The 19047-nt window shown below is 38.5% G+C and overlaps 1 protein-coding gene across 1 annotated transcript in view; it reads right to left on the minus strand.

Moving 5' to 3' along the window:
* The window catches only part of OTOG (otogelin), a 99857-nt gene extending 81196 nt beyond the window's left edge, over positions 1-18661 (minus strand). Inside the window, exons 1-15 of the mRNA XM_051803979.1 lie at positions 18381-18661; positions 18214-18274; positions 18041-18095; positions 16730-16820; positions 9047-9139; positions 8658-8812; positions 8141-8259; positions 7551-7756; positions 5882-6012; positions 4975-5081; positions 4001-4110; positions 3060-3185; positions 1716-1824; positions 1082-1128; positions 285-430 (exon numbers count right to left, since the gene is read on the minus strand). Coding sequence (XP_051659939.1) covers positions 285-430; positions 1082-1128; positions 1716-1824; positions 3060-3185; positions 4001-4110; positions 4975-5081; positions 5882-6012; positions 7551-7756; positions 8141-8259; positions 8658-8812; positions 9047-9139; positions 16730-16820; positions 18041-18095; positions 18214-18274; positions 18381-18432 — 1608 coding nt within the window. The 5' untranslated portion in view covers positions 18433-18661. The remainder of the gene's footprint in view (positions 1-284; positions 431-1081; positions 1129-1715; positions 1825-3059; positions 3186-4000; positions 4111-4974; positions 5082-5881; positions 6013-7550; positions 7757-8140; positions 8260-8657; positions 8813-9046; positions 9140-16729; positions 16821-18040; positions 18096-18213; positions 18275-18380) is intronic.
* Positions 18662-19047: the final 386 nt, after the last annotated feature.

The raw sequence follows: 19047 nt of genomic DNA on the forward strand, positions 1-19047 counted from the left end.
TCCAGGGGGTGCTGCACGAACCCCCACATGTTATTGAATGACCTCAGTGAACAGTGAATCAGAACACTGGCATAATCTTTCCTGTTGTCCCAAGCAAACATGAGAATCTATGTACAGACTTTCTCTGCTCTGTTGCTGTCCAACTACATCATTACAGAAAGTTGTTGCTACTATTTATTACACGCAGTTGCAGGTAGCTCGTTTGCCTTTTTTTTTTAATGTTTTTTCCACAAAATAATAGACGCTTGAAGATATAAACACTATAAGAAAATTCTAAGACTTACCTGTCCACAAGGAGCATTTTGCAAGGATACGGTAAATGCTCCAGACGTACGGCTCTTGGCTAGAATGTACTGGCAGGGAGCTTGGAAAGTGTATTTGCGCCCATCAAAGGTCATGAAATGAGTGTCTCCTGAAACCGAGCATTCAGCTGACAAACACAATAAGTAATGCATTTAAGTACGCAGCAAGGACAGTGCACTCACAACAAGTACTACTGCTGTGGGGTTTATACACTGTGATAATATTCTATAATTTATGAAATTATATTCATATTACAACCAGGCACTAGGAACATAGTTAAAGAGCTGAACCTTATCCTTGCTTTTGTAACGGGGTTTGTACCTGATGCCTGGCTGGGATACCTCAACAACTCTTCCCCCAAGAAGCAGCAAAAATATGTGTAATCCTTACATTGTGGGTATTTGATTTGTGGCTCTTAAAACTGATTTTCAGAAACATTAAGCACTCCCACTGTTAACTGATAAGCCAGCAACACTGAGTAAAATAAATTAAACTTGCCGTAATGATGTCAAGTGAGGGTTGCAGTGGAAAATTTGGTTGAAGAAAATAAATGACCAGGTAGTGTCATCTACCAGAGACATTATGGTGATGTATGGGCTGCACTAAGCTGGAAGGCAGATGCCTGCTATTTAGATCAGTTTAATATTTAATCTACTTAGTCTGTAGATGCATTTATATGTAGATGGAAATAAAATGCAAATTATGTTGTGAAATATCATAATATTTTACCTGAAGAATTCAGTTATCAAAGAGTTAAGTATTCAAGACTTTCACATACCCGGACACGTAAGATTTGTACAGATCCACTTTCCTCCAATGCAGGTGCTGAAATCAAAACAAAAAGGTTTCATACTTTTATTTTGTGAATTACATACAGTTGTCCCTCAGTTGTTCTTCCTGGATTTCTTCTCTGTGAAATGAGCACCAAGTGTCTTGCATCTTACAAAAGGGTACAGAGATATCACAGTCATTAGAATGCCTGAAAGCTGTGGCAAGAACTTATCACGAAGATACAATAAGCTGAAATTTCATCCATGCATCCAGCAACACTTTCATTTCTTTTTAGCTCCTTAATAACCATTAAAAAAGTTAAGGAGTAATAAAACTGAGAAGAAAAAACACAAGCAATTTGAATCCTATGACTTAAAAATAGAACTCTTGCGGAAAAAAACGATGTGCATCTGCAAGCTCATCCATTTTCTTCAATAAAGGTGATCCAATAAAAGTCACTTTCTCTTCCTACGGATTTTTCTTTCAAATTTATAAAATTACCTTAGAAATTCTCAAAAACATCAGCTTAGTGTCACATTTACATTAGGCTTGTTGTGTCCAACTGAAATAGGCCTTGAAGCAGTTGTCTCTTATGACCACAAAAGGATGAAGTCCACAGCATAAAAAGCAAAACTACTCACCAGTTATTACATTCCTCATAAACCACCGAACCCATTTCAAAGAAACTTCCGTGGTAGTCACAAGGACAGTCCATAGGTTTGACACACAATTCATTTTCATAAATTAAGCCTAGAATAAATAAAATAACAAGAAAAAAAGAGAAATACCCCTACAAATGACTGACAGAGCACTACTAAGTATATGCAAGAACAACACAAAGAGTCTTGTATGTTAATATACTCTAGACTAGTAGTTAGTGACTGTCACCAAAAAAAAGGTGCATTTGAATTATATTTAATAAATTATATTACATGGATCAAATCACTAAATTGCCTGAGATAGACTAAATATAGTATGAATAATAAATATTTAATACTGGGTGAGAGGGGGAGGAAACCACACACACAAAAAAACCCCAAAACTGAATACACAAGCCACACTTCTTTGAGTACCTCTGGCTTATTTTTTAAACACATTTACAAATCTTTGCCTGTTTTAAGGTCCTTACTTTACTGAAAAAAGTTTTTTGCTTTGGTGTTTTCTGGTTGGTTTATTATTTTGTTATTAGAGAGACAGAAGCTAAAAGGCTTTACAACCCATAAAAAGTAAAATGATTAATAAATAATAAAGATGATTAAACTTATAAATAATCAGGGTGCATATAAGAGGTATGACTTGAAGATCCATGGTATAACTTCCTCTATCCTCTTTTATATAGACTTATGTACCCAAGAGAAGCCAGTAACTAGAGGAAAACTGGACATCAATGTCTATTTTGGTGAAGAGGGTAAAGTTTTGCTAGAGGCCACACTGTAAATACGTCACTTGCCAGAACCATACAACAGTGTGAGAACCTCAGTATGAAAACCTGTTTATGGCTACATGGATGAGTTTTACTTATGGCATGTTTTTGAGCTCTCCTAAGCTCTGTAACCTTGCAGGCAGTCTTCAGGAAAAAAATTGCAGAAAAAAAACAAAAAACAACAAGCAAACAAAACAACCCCAAAACCCAACCCACCAAAATAATCCTCCCTCTCCTCAAAAATCAAGCAGCAACCACCACAATCAAGAGGATGGCTGCCCTGTAACAAGAGAGTAAACACCATTTTTCATTCAAATTGTAGGTCTGTACAGCTAGAATGTGCATCTGTGCTGAAACCCATTGCTACTTGTTAGAAGGAGGAAAGGGCTGTTGTCAGTAACGAAAATAAGGTCATTCATCCACACACCATTGGCACTTCATTTATAAGGAGCTCCTGGGAATGCTTTAATCTAGTCAGGCCATATAGAGACATAAACTTGGGGAAGAACAACCTCAAAGTTACATGGAATTAAACAATACGTATTTGAGAAGCAAAACTTACCATCTGGACAGTAGCATCCATCAACACAGGAAATCTCACTGTCAATGCACTGTGATTGCTGATGACATGAAACAGGACAGCAGTTGATGCATTCATTGTAGGTCAAGGGTTCAGCACAGGTAATGACTAAAAAATAGAAACAGGTAGAGAAAAGGTATTGTGGTAATGCCTCAGGGCTTAAATAGATTGCTCATGTTTCTTTCAGGTATTTACTTTTTGGCAAGTCAATTGAGTATCTGTTGTCTAGAAAAATGGCTTTCATAACACACACACTCATGGAATTGATGCATACTTATATATATTCACATTTTGTCCATTAAAGGTGCTTTAAGAAGGAACAATCTTAATTACACCAAGGGAGACTCAGAAATTTTCTCACAGCAGAGCTATTCAGATACTCAGACCATCACAGTCAGAACATCCATTAACAGAGATTTTTGGAATCATAGGGGAAATCTGTCCAGGACGACAAAGCAGTTTGGATCCTGCGTTACAGGCAGGGGAACAAATTACATAATCTCTTTCAAACTTACTTTAAGTGACTTATATAATGAAGACTTATGCAAGTGTAATTTAAATTTATTTTTAAGACTCATGATACACATATCAGAAAGCCACGAAGATTTGGACATTTGAAAGAGCAGCTCTATGAAAATAAAAATGGTTAATCATCTTTAAAAATATCTCATTTAGTAAGAGGGCTCTTAAATCACATTGTAATAAGCTTAGTACTTTAAATACATTCAGTACAAATTATACACATGAAAGAGAAATCCCATCTCATTTATGTAGCCTTGAAGGAGTTTCATTCACTCAACAGTTTCATTAGGGCTATATGAATCCAAAATAAGAGGAAGGACAATAAAGTAAAACTATGAAGAGCATCCTTTTTAAAATACAGCTGATAAGCAGCGCCTCCAAGTACGAAAGCATCTACGTACCACACTGCTCAAAGTGCACACGCCATCCATGAAGTGGCTTTCCTGCTTGGGCACATGCTCTGGCATATTCAGTTAGTGCTCGACACCAAGTTGCATTATCAACTGCTGACCTTACACAAATAAAAATTGGCATATTATTTTCTACCTACATTCAAACATGCAATCATAACCTCATGAATGCTCCTGCATTGCGTACAACCATCTTGTTTGAACCTACTTTAAAACTGTACTGTGTTGCTGGTCTAGGTTAAAAGTCTTTAATGGATTAGACATTCTGCCACACTTGAAGACACATCATCAATATGAGTATCAATATATTTGAGACCTCACACTAATTTCTTGAATAAATCCATGAAAGACAGACCTACAGCAGTATTAACAGACTTGAATAAAGGTCTTGAGTTTTATTAAAGGGCTAACACCCTGCAGAAAATTCACAAGTGTAAGATTTCCAACAGTGAGTCACAGTGGTACTGCAAATGGAAATTACCTTCTGTCCTGCCTGTTGATTTAACTGGCAAAAACTGGTTGGACAGGGAGTATAACAGTTTGTGACATGTTAGCATAAGTTCAAATAGTAATCAAATTTCTCTTTACAATGGATTACCATATGGTTTGCAGATGCCAAAAATGACCTTTTTACTATTACTTTTCATTATAGTAATACTATACTAACACTGAGGATGTTGCACACTCAGAATCAAAACAGATGCCATATTCACGGGAGATACATTAACAAATTATGAAGATATCACAGCCTGACTTTGGTCACCCTTATATCAAAGAAAATAGGAACTCTACAGTGTTCCACTGCAGTAAAACTCGAACAAATGAGTAAAGACAAAATAATAATGTTAGATAGAAACAAATATGCAGAAAAAGACACAAATCAGTTTCACTAACATTTACAATTCATTCTCATGATAGAAGGACTTTTTTTTTATAACAGCTTTGTTACCAAAACATTCACTTACATGCAAAGATCATTTGTGCAGCTTGCCATAAAAGAAAGAGGACTCACATATTCATGACATTGTTTAAATGGGGGATGTAACAGGATATTACACAGAGCATATGTCCTCTGAAATGAAAGAGACAGTTGTTGTGAAGTTTGTAAAAAATAAACATAAGATGAATATTATAGAATACTACAGAAAATCACAACAGACATCTGTGACTAGGAATCACTTTCCTCTCACCAGCTAGAAGCAGTGTCTAGCAACATATTGCTCTACATGCCAGAGTATCCATAACCAGTATCATACCAGTGAAGTACAACATATTCCTTCCCCAAGGAAACTACAACTAAGCCAAAATAACCTGAAAAAGGTCTTTATTTTAATTAAATTACACAGTAACAGGCAACAGAAATAAACCATGCTTGTCATCAGCTTTAGATTCAAAGCACTTCATCTAAGGGTTCTATCCTGAAAATACTACTTCGAAGGAAAAATTACTTCAGTGTTATGGACAAAAGTAACAATAATTCATTTTTAAACACTGACATATTAACTGTTCTCTCATTCTAGTTTTGAGTCCCTGCTTCTTTCTATGCTTCCTAAGGGAAGAAATGGAAACTAGTTCTAGAACACGACTGTATTTTACAACTTTTCACTCATTTGGCTCCATATTCAAACACTTCTATTGGTTGCTATGCAGACAATATAATATTTGAAAAGATCAAGAAATACAGAAGGGGGGAGGCAGGATGAGACAATGAGAAGATCTACTGCAGCAATCATTTTAATTCATGTCTCCAAAGAGCTTTGAATATTTCCAGAGAGACTGAGTATTTCCAGTCTCCTTCAAAGCATTAAGTCAAATTATTGCTCTAATTAGAATCACCAACTATTGTAATAATGTTTTTGTGTTGATCCAAACCTGTAGAGATTCATGGGTTTGTGTCAGGCACGGTGGTTCATTGAGAAGAGATCTATCCCAGTTGAGTGTTCCTTGTGGAGGATTTTCCTGCCAACTCTCTACAAATTCAGTTACATCATCTGTCAGTTTTCCTAAACAAATACACAAATACACAAATACAGTCACACAGTGACTGGGAAGAACAACAGCGTTTCTATAGGATTTCCCAGGGAAACATCTCAGTAATCAAAACACATTAAGAAGAGAACACCCAACCCTTCCTACTACTAAGTGAATCAGCTGAAATCGATCTGGTACTTCCAAGAAGCAAAAAATACTTTTAAAAGGAACTACAGAAGGGGTTTTAGAATAGCAGAAGGCAGCTTACTCTGGTAATTTGGCAAGGAAGGGCTTTAAGTGAGGAGGGATGTGTCTCCCTTAGTCCATCAATTGAAAAAAAAAAAAGTGCCTTAATAAACTGTATATATATAGGTCTATGCTTCTATTTTATATGAAACTCCTAACAGAGTGTAAAACCCAAGAAAGACGAGGCAGTCATGGGTCACTGCAATAGTTCAAAATGATTGTCTGCATTAGCCAAGAAGGGTGTGACACTTCCACATAAGTAGAAGTGTTCACACTAGAGTGAAACTAGCTAATCATTACTACTATCATCCATCATGGACAAGTGGTGGCACTGATTACTGTCTGGATTACCCACAAATGCATGTCTTGCCATATCTTCATGGCAACTGCTCCCCAAGCTAACTGGATGAAGCTCATATGCAGTGTATTTAGACTTGTGCTACAATCACAGTTTAATGTGACTGAGACACTGAGAAAGGTGAGAGTATGCAGGAAAGTCTCTGGGGCAATGAGCCTTGGTATTAATATAAGCAATCTGATTTAGTGAGCAAAGGATTCAGTGTGGGTAATGACTATCAACAGTGCAGGGCTGGTGCTTTCTGAAACTGTGGCATGCACAAACAACAGAGGAAACCCAGCACATCTACTCTGAGCTTTGGAGTAGTACTCTACAGAAATACCCTAATGTTAAAGGGGAGCAAAGAGCTAAACAGCCCAAAGCAATAATTACCAGAAGTTTTTATAGCCTAACTTGAAATACCTTTCAAGAGACCTGTTTTTCTTTCCCTGTTTATTTTACTGAGATCTTCACTCAGTATTTACTGAAAGCCAAGACTCTTGGAAGTGTCCAAAGTTAATAATGAAGGATCACTAGTTAATTCTGAGAGTGTTATCATAAATGAAATGCCAGATCAAACAGGATTTGACAGTTTTCATTTATTTGATTTAGTAATTATTGATTTATTTCCAATAGCAATATCTCAGGCTTCCACAGGCTGAAAAATTGCTAAGAGGACAGCGAATATTTAAAACCAGATTTTACCTCTCAGGTCCCAGGAAGCTGAAGTACAAATGTCATTGCAGGTAATTGAGCAAGACAGCTTTTTTCAGATGTTCCTCCCCAGAGCCCCAACTGTATTGAAACTGGTCCTCTTCACTAACAGTATCATCTACCAGAAGCATTTCCACATTGTATTTTCCATTACAAAAGTTGTTCATCCTAAATTCACTTAGCATTATAATTAAAAACTAAGCAAAGTAACATTTATTTCACCTGAAAAAAACCCCCACATATTATACAACAGGAAGCATCTTAAATACTCACCATAACTAGTTTCAAGGTCATCCTGCAGAATAGCATTATTGTTTCCACACAGTCCATGTGTTTTGCCCAAGTACTCTGGTGCCATTTTGATATACACTGCAGATGTACCATCCCATGCCAGAGTAAAGGCATACTGGTGCCTGACTAGGAAGTACCCAGCTAGTTTCTGGATGTGTAAGTTTCCAATAATATAAGGTAATCGTACTCTGAAATGACACAGAATCAAAAACAACATTACATTAGAAAATATAACCATTAAAAATAAATTATTTGCTGATGTAATGACTTCCTCATGCATCTGAAAATTCCTGATGTAAATACTGACTAACTCCACTAAACCAAATGAAGTTGCAAACAACAGCAAAAATCAAAGTATGAACGTCAATGGTTATATTTCTTAATACTGTATACCACCAATTCAGGTATCACCTTCCTCAGACACCACTCTGTAGATGAGAAGTAATTATTGCATTTGTGATCTGGATACTTTTTCAAGCTACCAACAAATAAGTTTACATCTTTGCTACCAAAATGTTACCATGACATTAATTCTAATGTAACTAGAGCATCAGAAACATGACTGGAATTACCCAAAGCCTTTATAGGTGACTTCACTGCTCATCTTTATCTGTTCATCTCCAGAAAAGAATAAACTAATGGACCTTTTGCAGGAATAAGGAGAAGAACGGCATTCAGGATCATTATTCACCTGCCAAATAAAAACACTAGTGTCAAAGTCAAGCTTTTAATCAAATTCTTTGTAATCCGCATGTCACACAACTAATACCCCCAATCCCACACTCAGCAGTGAACAAGTAGTTTGGTCCCACTCTAGCACAAAAAAACTGAGTGATGTTTTCATAGCTGTGGTCTTTTCACAGCTTTGTGCAAACAAAGCAAGCTTTGGCAGTACACACATCAGTTTTATTCCAGTTGTTTATATTCTGTGCTGTGGTAACTGGCAGCCCACAACACGTTAGAATTACATCTACCTTACATTCTACAACCCCATAGTATCATCTCAAGTAATTTTTAATCTCTTAAAATTAATACATCATTAGTATGTCCAATAACACTTAAAAGGAATGTAGAAGCATGGTTCCCTACCTGTATGGAGAAGCTCTGTTCATCTACTTCAGCATGTCTCACAAGGGCGTATGAAGATTTCCCAGAAAAATAATAATAGAGTCCATCAAAAGTTTCAAAATTATACTGGCCCCATGTTCTGCATATATGATCTCTTTCAGCACCTGTGTTATATACTAACAAAAGGAGAGTCACTTTAGACATAGCACTGGGTTGTTTTTTTTTATTCACACTCAAGTTGACATGGTGCAGTATATGTGGCGTGCTGTGAAATATTATCACTTAGAATAGAATCGGAGGGAAAAACGCTAGAGCACAAAGGAACCTTTAGGCAGAGGGTAGTCATTCTTGTAGCTGTGGGAACCCAAGTACAATCTCAGAATTGCAGTTAGTTTTCTCTTTTTACACACCTGTCTGGCATCTCGGTCCAGTTGCATTAAATCGACTGCAGTTGCACAGCTCCCTGTAGACACACTCACCTCCATTAAAACATGTAAATGAATCTGAGTGGGAAAAAAAACAAGGTATATTAAAAATAAATTATGATAATTTTCTTTCTTAAGACCCAGTGTTTTCACCAAAGCTAAAATTCACTAGATGAATGACAGGAGAGGTTGACTTAGCATTAAAGGGTCCTGGAGAATCCAACTGGCCTCCACAAAAAGGAAAAGTACTGCGAAAGCTTTACCTCAAAACAGACAGCCAGTTTAGCAAATACATTACAGATGTAGAGAAGCCAAATCAAAATGACTGTTCCATGTGTTAGTCTGACATGTTTTCAGTCCCCTAAGCGACGAATAGATGAAGTGAACAAGTACTGCACACAAAAAAAGCACAGTGCCTATATCCTTACTTATACTAGTAACACCCTATGGGTAAGCTCTGCCAGGATGAGAGCAAATACAATACATTAGAAATACAAATGTTCAGATGTCAGCTGTATATCTTTCACCTGCCTGTCCTCCTTGTATCTTGCAGCTTCTAACTATACGAACCACAAACACTTTCCATAAAGACACAGATCCCTGACTTGCAACTTGACAGGTTTGGGCTTGGGGTGGGGAGGTGCTGGGTTTTTTATTTTCCCTGGGAAGATCCCCATCAAAATATGACCAAACAAGTTTTCACAGTTTAAGCAAAGATGTGCACAAGCAGAAATAAAGTTTCTTGCTACCAAATTCAAATTTTGTGCTTGAATCTTTTTTTAACAATTGTGATCTATTCACTTATTTTGCTGATACTTGTTCTTATAAAGTTTTTTTAGGAAAGGATTTGAATTTTAATAATTGCCTATTATATAATTATGTAATTTTTGCACTTTAGAACACAAATTGAGATTGCATTTGCTGCAGACAAGTTGCTCAGAAGAAACTGTTTCAGGAAGAGACAAACTAAAGACTCAGCCCTCTTTTCTTTATCTTTATAAACACATCATTCTTGAAAAATAATCATAGAACCATAGAATGGTTTGCATTAGAAGGGACCTTTAAGATCATCTATTCCAATCCCCCTGCCATAGGTAGGCACACCTTGCACTAGACCAGGTCACTCAAAGCCCCATCCAGCCTGGCCTTGAACACTTCCAGGGATGGGGCATCCACAACTTCCCTGGGCAACCTGTTCCAGTACCTCACTATCCTCACAGTAAAGAATTTCATCTTAATATCTAATCTAAACCTACTCTCTTCCAATTTCAAGACATTATCGTTACGCCATGCTAAATACCATAATGTTAGAATGAGGAAGACATCAAGAATATTACAGCAAAATATAATTAAAGAAAAAAGCTTACATGTTCATCTACTTAAAGCCATGTGATTTTTACAAAATACTATCTTCAGTTACAAGTTTACAGAACCCTTACCAAGTTCCAACAAAATTTGACAGCACATTTCATTAGTGCTATTTCCATTTGCAATCATCTTAAAAATACTAATGAGTTACTTGAAGACTTTAAAAATATCCAAACAATTAATTTTGATACCTTTGTTTTCAACACGCACTCCACATATACACTGGGGGGAAAAAAAAAAAAACACCAAAAAACTAGAGGCCATGCTGAAAAGAACAAAGCAGGTAGACAAAGCAAAAGGCAACGCTACTTTCCCTGCCTGGCCAGCCCAAGTTCAATAAAAACTAATGTAAGCAGCATGTAGAAAGGTTCCTACTTACTCTGACTGAGCAGTCTCATTTACATACTCACAGTGACCAATCTTGTCAATAATGCAAAAGCCTTGTTCCTCTTGTCAAGAGAGGCAGACATTCTGCTCTTTCATCTTGAGCATTGTGAGACTTGAGTAACCAGAGCTCAGGCCTCCATTCTTTGCTTCTCTAAGATTCTGCCCTATTGCCTGTCCAGTTACAATAATGTGCAATTAGACTGCAAGTCATGTTCCTCTTGGCTGTAGAGGAAGTTAGCCCCCTTTTGATGTTTCAGGCTGAATGATTCCCCTCTAAGTGTGGCTCAGGTAACCTGCTTCAAGCCATGTATATTCAGATTGTGAACACAGACAGCTGGCCTGGGGGCCCTTGTTGTCATCAGGAAGGATCTCTCTGGCTCTCTTTTAGAGAGAAAGGGAGTTAAATCTGAATTGGAGGTGAAATGACTCAGTGATGAGTGTTTTCTTCTTTACAAAGTTTTCCTCTGTATGTATGATTCTAAGTATGTAAGATTCTAAGAAAATATGATAATTATAGCTCTTGTATTTCTTTATATCCCTGTTTACATCACTGTAAAGTATGTTTCCTTACACTGCATAGAAGAGCTGTGTGTGCAAATAATAGTTATCCTTAGAAATGTACTGAGAAAAGCAGCATTGTTTCAGATCACATTTAGTGCTCCTACTACTGTAAACAAAGTGGCCTCCTTGAATCATATAACTCCACTCAATTAACACAGAAATACTTCCTAGGATATCAGGAACAAATTCTGATCTTTGTCATTAAAGGAATATAAGTTCCCTAAACAAGCTAACCCACATGACCATGTCAAATGGAAAAGTTTATGGAAAGGTTATGTCATGCCTGCCCCAGAGATGTGAGAAACATTTTAATATCTGCAAAAAAGGAAAAAAACATCAAGAATAAATGAAAACTAGAATTGGGAAAAGTTATGGAAGAATATTGTGGCTTTCATTTACCTGAAAGTGACACCTACTAAAAAGTTCTCAGCTCCTCTTTCCCCTTTGACATTATGCCAGTTGAGCACATTGGGTTGGAATCTGAAACTGAAAACTTGTGAGACTTTTCTAGCAGAAAATGGTAGGCCTAAGTAATATGATTTGACTCACATAGGTAATTAAGGGATTTCTAACCTGTTGCCACTACAACCTGCAGAATATGACCACCGCAGTCATGAGGCTGCTCATCCCAAATTCCCTCTTTATTGAGCAGGATCATCTCGTAACACAGGTCTGAATTCTTCTCTCTCCTCACAGCTTAAATATTCTAACCATCTGGTAATTACTGAATAGGCTGCCACAATATGCACATAGGGTTATATTAGTCCCTTGGGTGCATGAACCTCCTTTTCAGTTCATCCTCCTTCTAAATTCTTCAGTGTCAGGCAGTAAGAGCCTTGAGGCCAGTGCTGCCACTCTAGAAGCAGTAGCTGGATCTTAAACCCATTATTTATCAGAGCCTTTGAAAAAGTGTGACTGTTTGCACTTCACTGCAAGGGTTTCTGGAGATTAGTGTCCACCTTCACACAAGTGACTACTGCTTATGTTCTCTGAAGAGACATGCTTTAGGAGCATCAGGAAAACTGTCCAAAGCCATCTTGCATCTTCATCAAAATACACATTTATTTTGAAATATTATTATAGATACATATATTGCATCTATGATACTGTGCACACAGTTTACTTTACTTTCTTGCATTACTTCTTCTCTAACGAGTACTTAAGACCTCTTGAATCTATTTCAGTTGCAAATGAACTCTATGCCCTGGCTTGCTTATCCATGATTTATTCTTCTGATCTAATGTCTGTGAAGAATAAAATAAGCACAGTTCAGAGTAATTTATATAGTGTGAAGCCCTTCAGCATGAAGTGAGATACAGTCACTAAAGAACCACTCTCACCCCTCAGAGCACAAAGATCTAACTGCAAAGCAAGCACGTATATGTATTCCACACAAAAATACTAAATCAAAGAGACATCTATTGCACTTTCATTCAAGAACACAACTGACTACTGAGATTACCCTTGCACATCAACTTTGAGATAGTTGATTTTCCTTTAACCATCAAATGCTCCAACTCAGTTTTGACCTCACTGTAACACACCTTTATCACCAGCACACCTAATTTTTGAAGAGTTGTGGCTGAGGTGAACCTTCCTATAGGTTATTTTTCTCTAAAACATTAAGTACTTACTAGTGTTGAAATTCTGTATTTTGTTACTGTTTTTTAAGACATGGCACGAAAAAAGAATAGTTTAATGCAAAGCAATAGAGACAGGTTCCTCCTCAGGATATCGATTACTAGATTCACTTGGACAGAAAAGTTTAAGTATGAAAGACTAATTTAGAGATCTGAAAGTGATAAAGTTTTACTTAAGCAAGGTAAATACAAGGTCCAACCTGTGCCCTCAGTTCATATGATTGTGCCTATACACCAACTTTGACCCAAACAGTTTTAGAATCCCAGAGAGTCATTTACAGAAATAGACAGAAATAGAAAAAGAAATATTTTTCAGGATTCTTTAAAAAATGACATATTTTAAAATTCCATGCAAGTGTAGGAGGGAGGTTTGTCTGAAGGTAAAAGCACTAAAATGATCAGTTAATTAAAAATTAAATTTTATTCTGAAATGGAAAAATGAAGAAAAGTAGATCAGGATAAGAATTTTCAAGAAGCTTACGTTAGACCTAGAGTCACACATTAAAAAAAAAGGTAAAGTTATGCTTAAAATGGAATATTTAAATTTTTGCTGTCAACATTCTTTAAATTTTATGTTTTGTAACTCTGCATAATTTCCATCACACACTTTCTCTAGGTGCAATCTTTCATTGAGAGCTTTCCGCTGCCTTTGACTGTGGAGAAATAACACAGCAAGTATTTTATGCATTATCTTTTGCCTTTCAACTTCATAGTCTGTGAAAGCATCTGCCTGCAATATCTGCTTGCAATGGCAGGCAGATGGCACATGCTTCCACAGGATGCAATACAGTCCTGGGCCACACTAGGATCTAAAATTTTCTTCGGGATTCTGAGGTGAATGAGTAGGATGCAATTTTAACCTTTCAATTCCAAGACCCTTCCAGTTAGCTGCAAATGTTCTGCTCCTGTGCATCTCCTCAAATCAGTCTTCAAGCACACATTGTAAGGGACAAGTATCTTCTATAGTAACAGTGACTCCTGCCTGCTACAGCATTTCAACACAAGAAATTTGAAGTGTTTAACATATTATAAATTCTCAGCAGTAGTCTGAATACTTCCACAAATAATTTGTTTTGCCTGTCCCAGGTTCTATATATGCTTATATATTAGCTCCGCAGTTTTCTGTTTGGGGTTTGGTTTTTTCACTTCATTTATTGTTTTTTTAATTTTGCATGAAAAACAGATTTGTGCCAAAAGTTAAAAGTTTAACAGCTATGTAAACTTATGTGTTAGCTTTGTCAATTATTACGATAAGCATTTTAAATGCCCTGCTCCCTAGGTAGAAGAAACTAACACAAGAATTTATCTCTTGGCATTTGTTTGTGCTGTAGCAACTTTTTTGTTTCATTGACAGATAAGACATGACCTCGCTTTCTGAACTGCTTTCAGTTGACTAATATTATACAAAGGTAAAGAGATCTATTGCACAAGTCATGCACTCATTCCACATAAAACATGTTGGTTTATCTCCATAGAGCTACTGAAAGCAAGAAAAAAATATTCTTGCAACAAGAATTGCCTGTGATTATAATGAACTTATATTTCATTCTACTATAGTTTTATTTCAAAGATTATTTTCTTAGAGACATTGCTAAACTGGGGAGAGCAGCTGACAGCCTACCTTGCTGTTCTGTTTTGAGGTTTTTTTGGATTTGTTTCTTGTTCTGTTTTTTTTGGTGTTTGGTGAGTTGGTTTTTTAACAAAAAAAAGCTCTGCTATTTCATATATCCTCAAATGGGTGCAAATCTCAGTCCATGGGCAGATTTATAGCAGCTTGCATCTCTTCATATTGGAGAGGCCAAAATGAAACTATTTTTCTAAGTATTTGAAGCATGATACCTAAGTTCTTGTATGAAGCAGATCAGGTTATTCTTTTGTTTTGTTTTTCAATATGTCTTTCACACACAGACAACAATGGATTCCATTTCCCACACAGAGTTTACTGGAATTTAAAAAGGAAACTTCCAGGTCTGGATATTACACTGTTTAAAAAGTTTAATAAGACTAATTTTATTTGCCTTCAAGTATGGGCAATCATTAATAACTTTTAAAGCAGGTCTTCAACAACATTGTCTTTCCAAAGCAAGTACATCAGAAATGGAAAATCCACACGTAATATTTTTCCCTCATAGAACTAAGAGTTAGAAAAAAACAAAAAGGTTCTACTATTACATCTGCAGAGAGCAGTGAAATCTATTTTTTGCCATTGTAATTGCATCCTCCTTTAGAATCTTAGACATGTGATGAGTTAGCATGAGAAATTTTCTACCCATTTCATTCTCCCTCATTCTAATTTTTTTCTCCCCTTTCTTAAATATTAGGCCTATTTAAGAGGCAATAAACTTGCACATAAACCTTTGCAAGAGTTTTTTAACAGAAGTCTTGCAAGGGGTTTATGTACATGTGTTTTATTGCACACTTGAATGGTAACATAACTTATCTTAAAAGTTTTTTTTCCCAGCTGGTTGCTCTGAAGCAAAAAATGAAATCTCCTAGTCCCATTAAAGGAGTTTTGACTAGAAAAAAAATAAACCCAGGGAAACAAATTATTATTATGGCAGCAAATTTCTCAGCATGATTTGCTTATCTTCTCTTTGTAAGCTGCTTTATTTAGTTTTTAAAAAATGAAATCATAAGAACTTCTTGGTCAGTAAGCAAATGCAACCTTCAAAAGAGGGAGTTTTACTAGTATAGAGTGCTATATTCGTAAAGCAACTTCACCATATGCAACATATATGACTTTTTCATATATTGGAGAGAGGTTCATAGGTAATAGTTCTTATTTGAGCAATACTATGTTTCTCTAAACTCTTGCACTGTTCCTCCATATCCAGCTGCACACTTCTCAAAAGCTCCTGAAAACAGTGTGTATTAAAGACATTAAAAGTTTTTGGAGATAATACAAATCTAACTACAACTGATGAGTCCATTCCACATATCTTGCCTTTTGTGCTATAAAGCTATAGGGTACAAATCCACACTATTCACTATCAGGTAGGTCCCACATCCAGTGCAATCCATCAGGCTAACAGAAGAGAAACTACAGGTTTCACATCACTAACTAAAACTACTAGGAATTATTTTGCCTCATACTTCTCCTCTGTACAGAACAAGCATAACATGGACCTTTCTGTAAAGTTAACACAGAGGATCTTTACCCTTCAGCAAAGATATTTTAAGCCTGTCCCCTTCATTGGTGAAAATAAGACAAACCAAAAAACCAACAGACACATTCCTCAAGAAAATACCCACCACTGCAAGCTGGTGGCTAAGGCACCCTATCTTGCTAACCCGTAGATTATACACATGAAGAGCATCCATAGATCACCTCAGCAAAAACATAGCAAACAAAAAACCTCCAAGCACAGGAAAGGTACAGGGCACACAATTTAATGGCACCCAGCAGCAATCCACCTTTTTAGGTATATCGCTACAAGAGCGGATTTCTCTAGTAAAAGCTTTTTATTAGAAAAACTGCAGTTAGAAACAGACTTTCAAATGATCAAACCAGAACCAGGTATAAACTTAAAGCTACGTTAAACCCCATAACAAGTTATCCCACTCCTATGGATCTTAGAGATTGATCAGAGCAGACCTCCTTTACCACAAAGACCTGTATTAGTTATTTTAGGGTTTTTTCTTTCTAAAAAATAATTAAATTATGCAGAAAATAAAGTTCAAGAGATTTCATGTGGAAACATAAATAACTTACTGGATGGTCCACATTTCATACTGTGAAGTCTCCTGGTCCGAGATAAGGACATTGTAGTAGATGAGGTGTTATAAATTGCCATTCCAGACTCCTTTCAGAAAGAACAAATAAATCAGCAGCTATAACCAAGAAATTTAAAAATCTCCTCAGAGTCTATCAGTAAATCTACCAGTTTTAGTAAGCTCATTGCTTCATATTTGCTCGCTACAACGTTATCAAAAAACTCCATTGTGAAATAAAAAGTACAGTCACTCTACTGAAGAGTGTAATAGTTCTTTTTTCTTTTTCCAGTCACCCAAACATATTTCTTACTGAAGACTCCTGCTCAGTAGGTTAACACAGAAGGAAACAAACAGTCTATTGCTATTTCTTGAATTCTTAGGGGGAGAACCTCAATCTATGAGCATTTGCTGTTATTGGTGGTTGATTTCATTACCTGTTTGCAGTTATGTGACATTTTTTTCTTTGCTGAGTTTTTCCCAGAAAGAGCAGGAAGAAAGCAGAAAGAAAGGCAACTCCTCTGTGGAGCCACAAACAAGGACAACAAAGCAAACTTTCCTTTTCCCACCCTCAAACAAGGGAGCAGGAACCACACACCCTAATTACATTTCAGCAACGTGCCATGATTGATATAGTCGAGTTGCCAAGATAAATCACATCCAAAAACCTGAGTGCTGAGCTGTAGTGATCTGATACTGCCAGCTCACTTACTTTTACTGAGAAGCAAAAAGGCTCCCACAAAGCAATTGTTGCTGGATGAGCCAGACCAGACCTCAGCTTTCCCTTGAGCAAGGATGCTTCCTACAACAAACAGCTTTCTGAAGGAGCTGAAGCTCTAGATACAATCATACAGTTTTTCCTCATTGCTTAAACACTTCAAACCCCAAGTTTTCTTTCATTCATAAATTACACTCCTCGTGAGTGGGATAAAATACACATTCGAGGACAAGTCTTTAAGAATTACAAAGAACAGCCACCAGAAATACTGATGGTATCACAGTAATGTACAAACATATTCAAGCAAGATTTGAGTAGCACATTATCCTGATGACAGCCAGCACAGCCATCCCTCGATCCGACGCCACCTGCCCCCTCAGAGGGGTCTCGCCAGGCAAACCTGCCACCACCTGGGGCCACGAGCGACGGCACCGCATCACCTCATCAGCCCTGGTCGCATCACAGTCGATGCTCTCTTCCCGGGGCTCCTCGGAGGGAAGCTGCACATCCCAGCCTCTCCGAGGAGATGCCGCAGCTCCCGGCCGTGCCGTGCCCGCCAGCTGCCCCATCACAGCGCCCTGCTCTCCCCCATACCTGCATCGCCGCGGAGAAGCCCTCTCCTGTCCGAGGTCCCCCGGTGCTGCCTCGGCTGCGGGCAGAGAACAAGGCAGGGTTGGCTCGGCCCAGGCAGCCCACCCGTCCCGGCCCTCCCACGGCTCGTCACCGCGGCAGGGAAAGAGCCCCGCTGTGCCCTGGCCAGCTCTTACCTGCGGAGCGGCACATCCCCGTCGGCAGGGAGCTGCGCCCAGGCGCCCCATGGAGAGAAGGCTGGAAGGCAAAGGCGGTAGGTTAGCGATGGCCAGGACTGCCCTGTCCTCTCTCCCCTCCTATCCCATCCCACCTCATCCCCGCGCCCTGCCCGGCAGGAGCTCACCCGACGGCAGCCAGGCGCACAGCAGCGCCCCGAGCAGGAGCCGGGTCTCCATACGAGACGACTGGAGGGCAACTACACCATCCAACGGAGCTCCGGCCGCTACCTGCGCTTTGAGCTCATCCCGCCCTTCTGGGCGGGGCGGACTGGGGGTTTATGAGCCACCCGTCCTCCGCCCCTCGGCCCTGCCCTTCCCCAGCGCCCACCCCGGACATCGCCCCTCGCAGTGCAGCCCAGGGCTGGCTGCGTCCCTGCTGCCGAGCGGCCCCGCTGTCGTTTCTCCCTTCTCCTGTCTGCTCGTGCCGCCGCTGACCTCACCGCCTCCTCGAGTTTATTTCTACTTTTCCGCCTTTCTGGGCTTCCCTGCCAGGGGAGGCTTAGGTTGGATATTAGAGAAAAGTTTTTTACAGAGAGAGTAATCTGACATTGGAATGGGATGCCCAGGGAGGTGATGGATTTACCAGATGAGACTGAATGTGGCACTTAGGGCCATGGTCTAGTAACCACGGCGGTGTTGGATCAAGGGTTGGACTTGATGATCTCGAGGGTCTTTTCCAACCCGGTTGATTCTATGATTCCGTGATTCAGGAAATGATTCGTGTCCCGGTGTCTGAGCAGGAGCCGGGACCCCCGCGGTGGGGTGCGGTTTAAGGCTGCGCCTCACCCCAGG

This window comes from Manacus candei, unplaced genomic scaffold (genome assembly GCF_025592945.1).
Source record: "Manacus candei isolate 608988 ecotype Guabito, Panama unplaced genomic scaffold, ASM2559294v1 h1tg000060l, whole genome shotgun sequence".
Lineage (NCBI taxonomy): Eukaryota > Metazoa > Chordata > Aves > Passeriformes > Pipridae > Manacus > Manacus candei.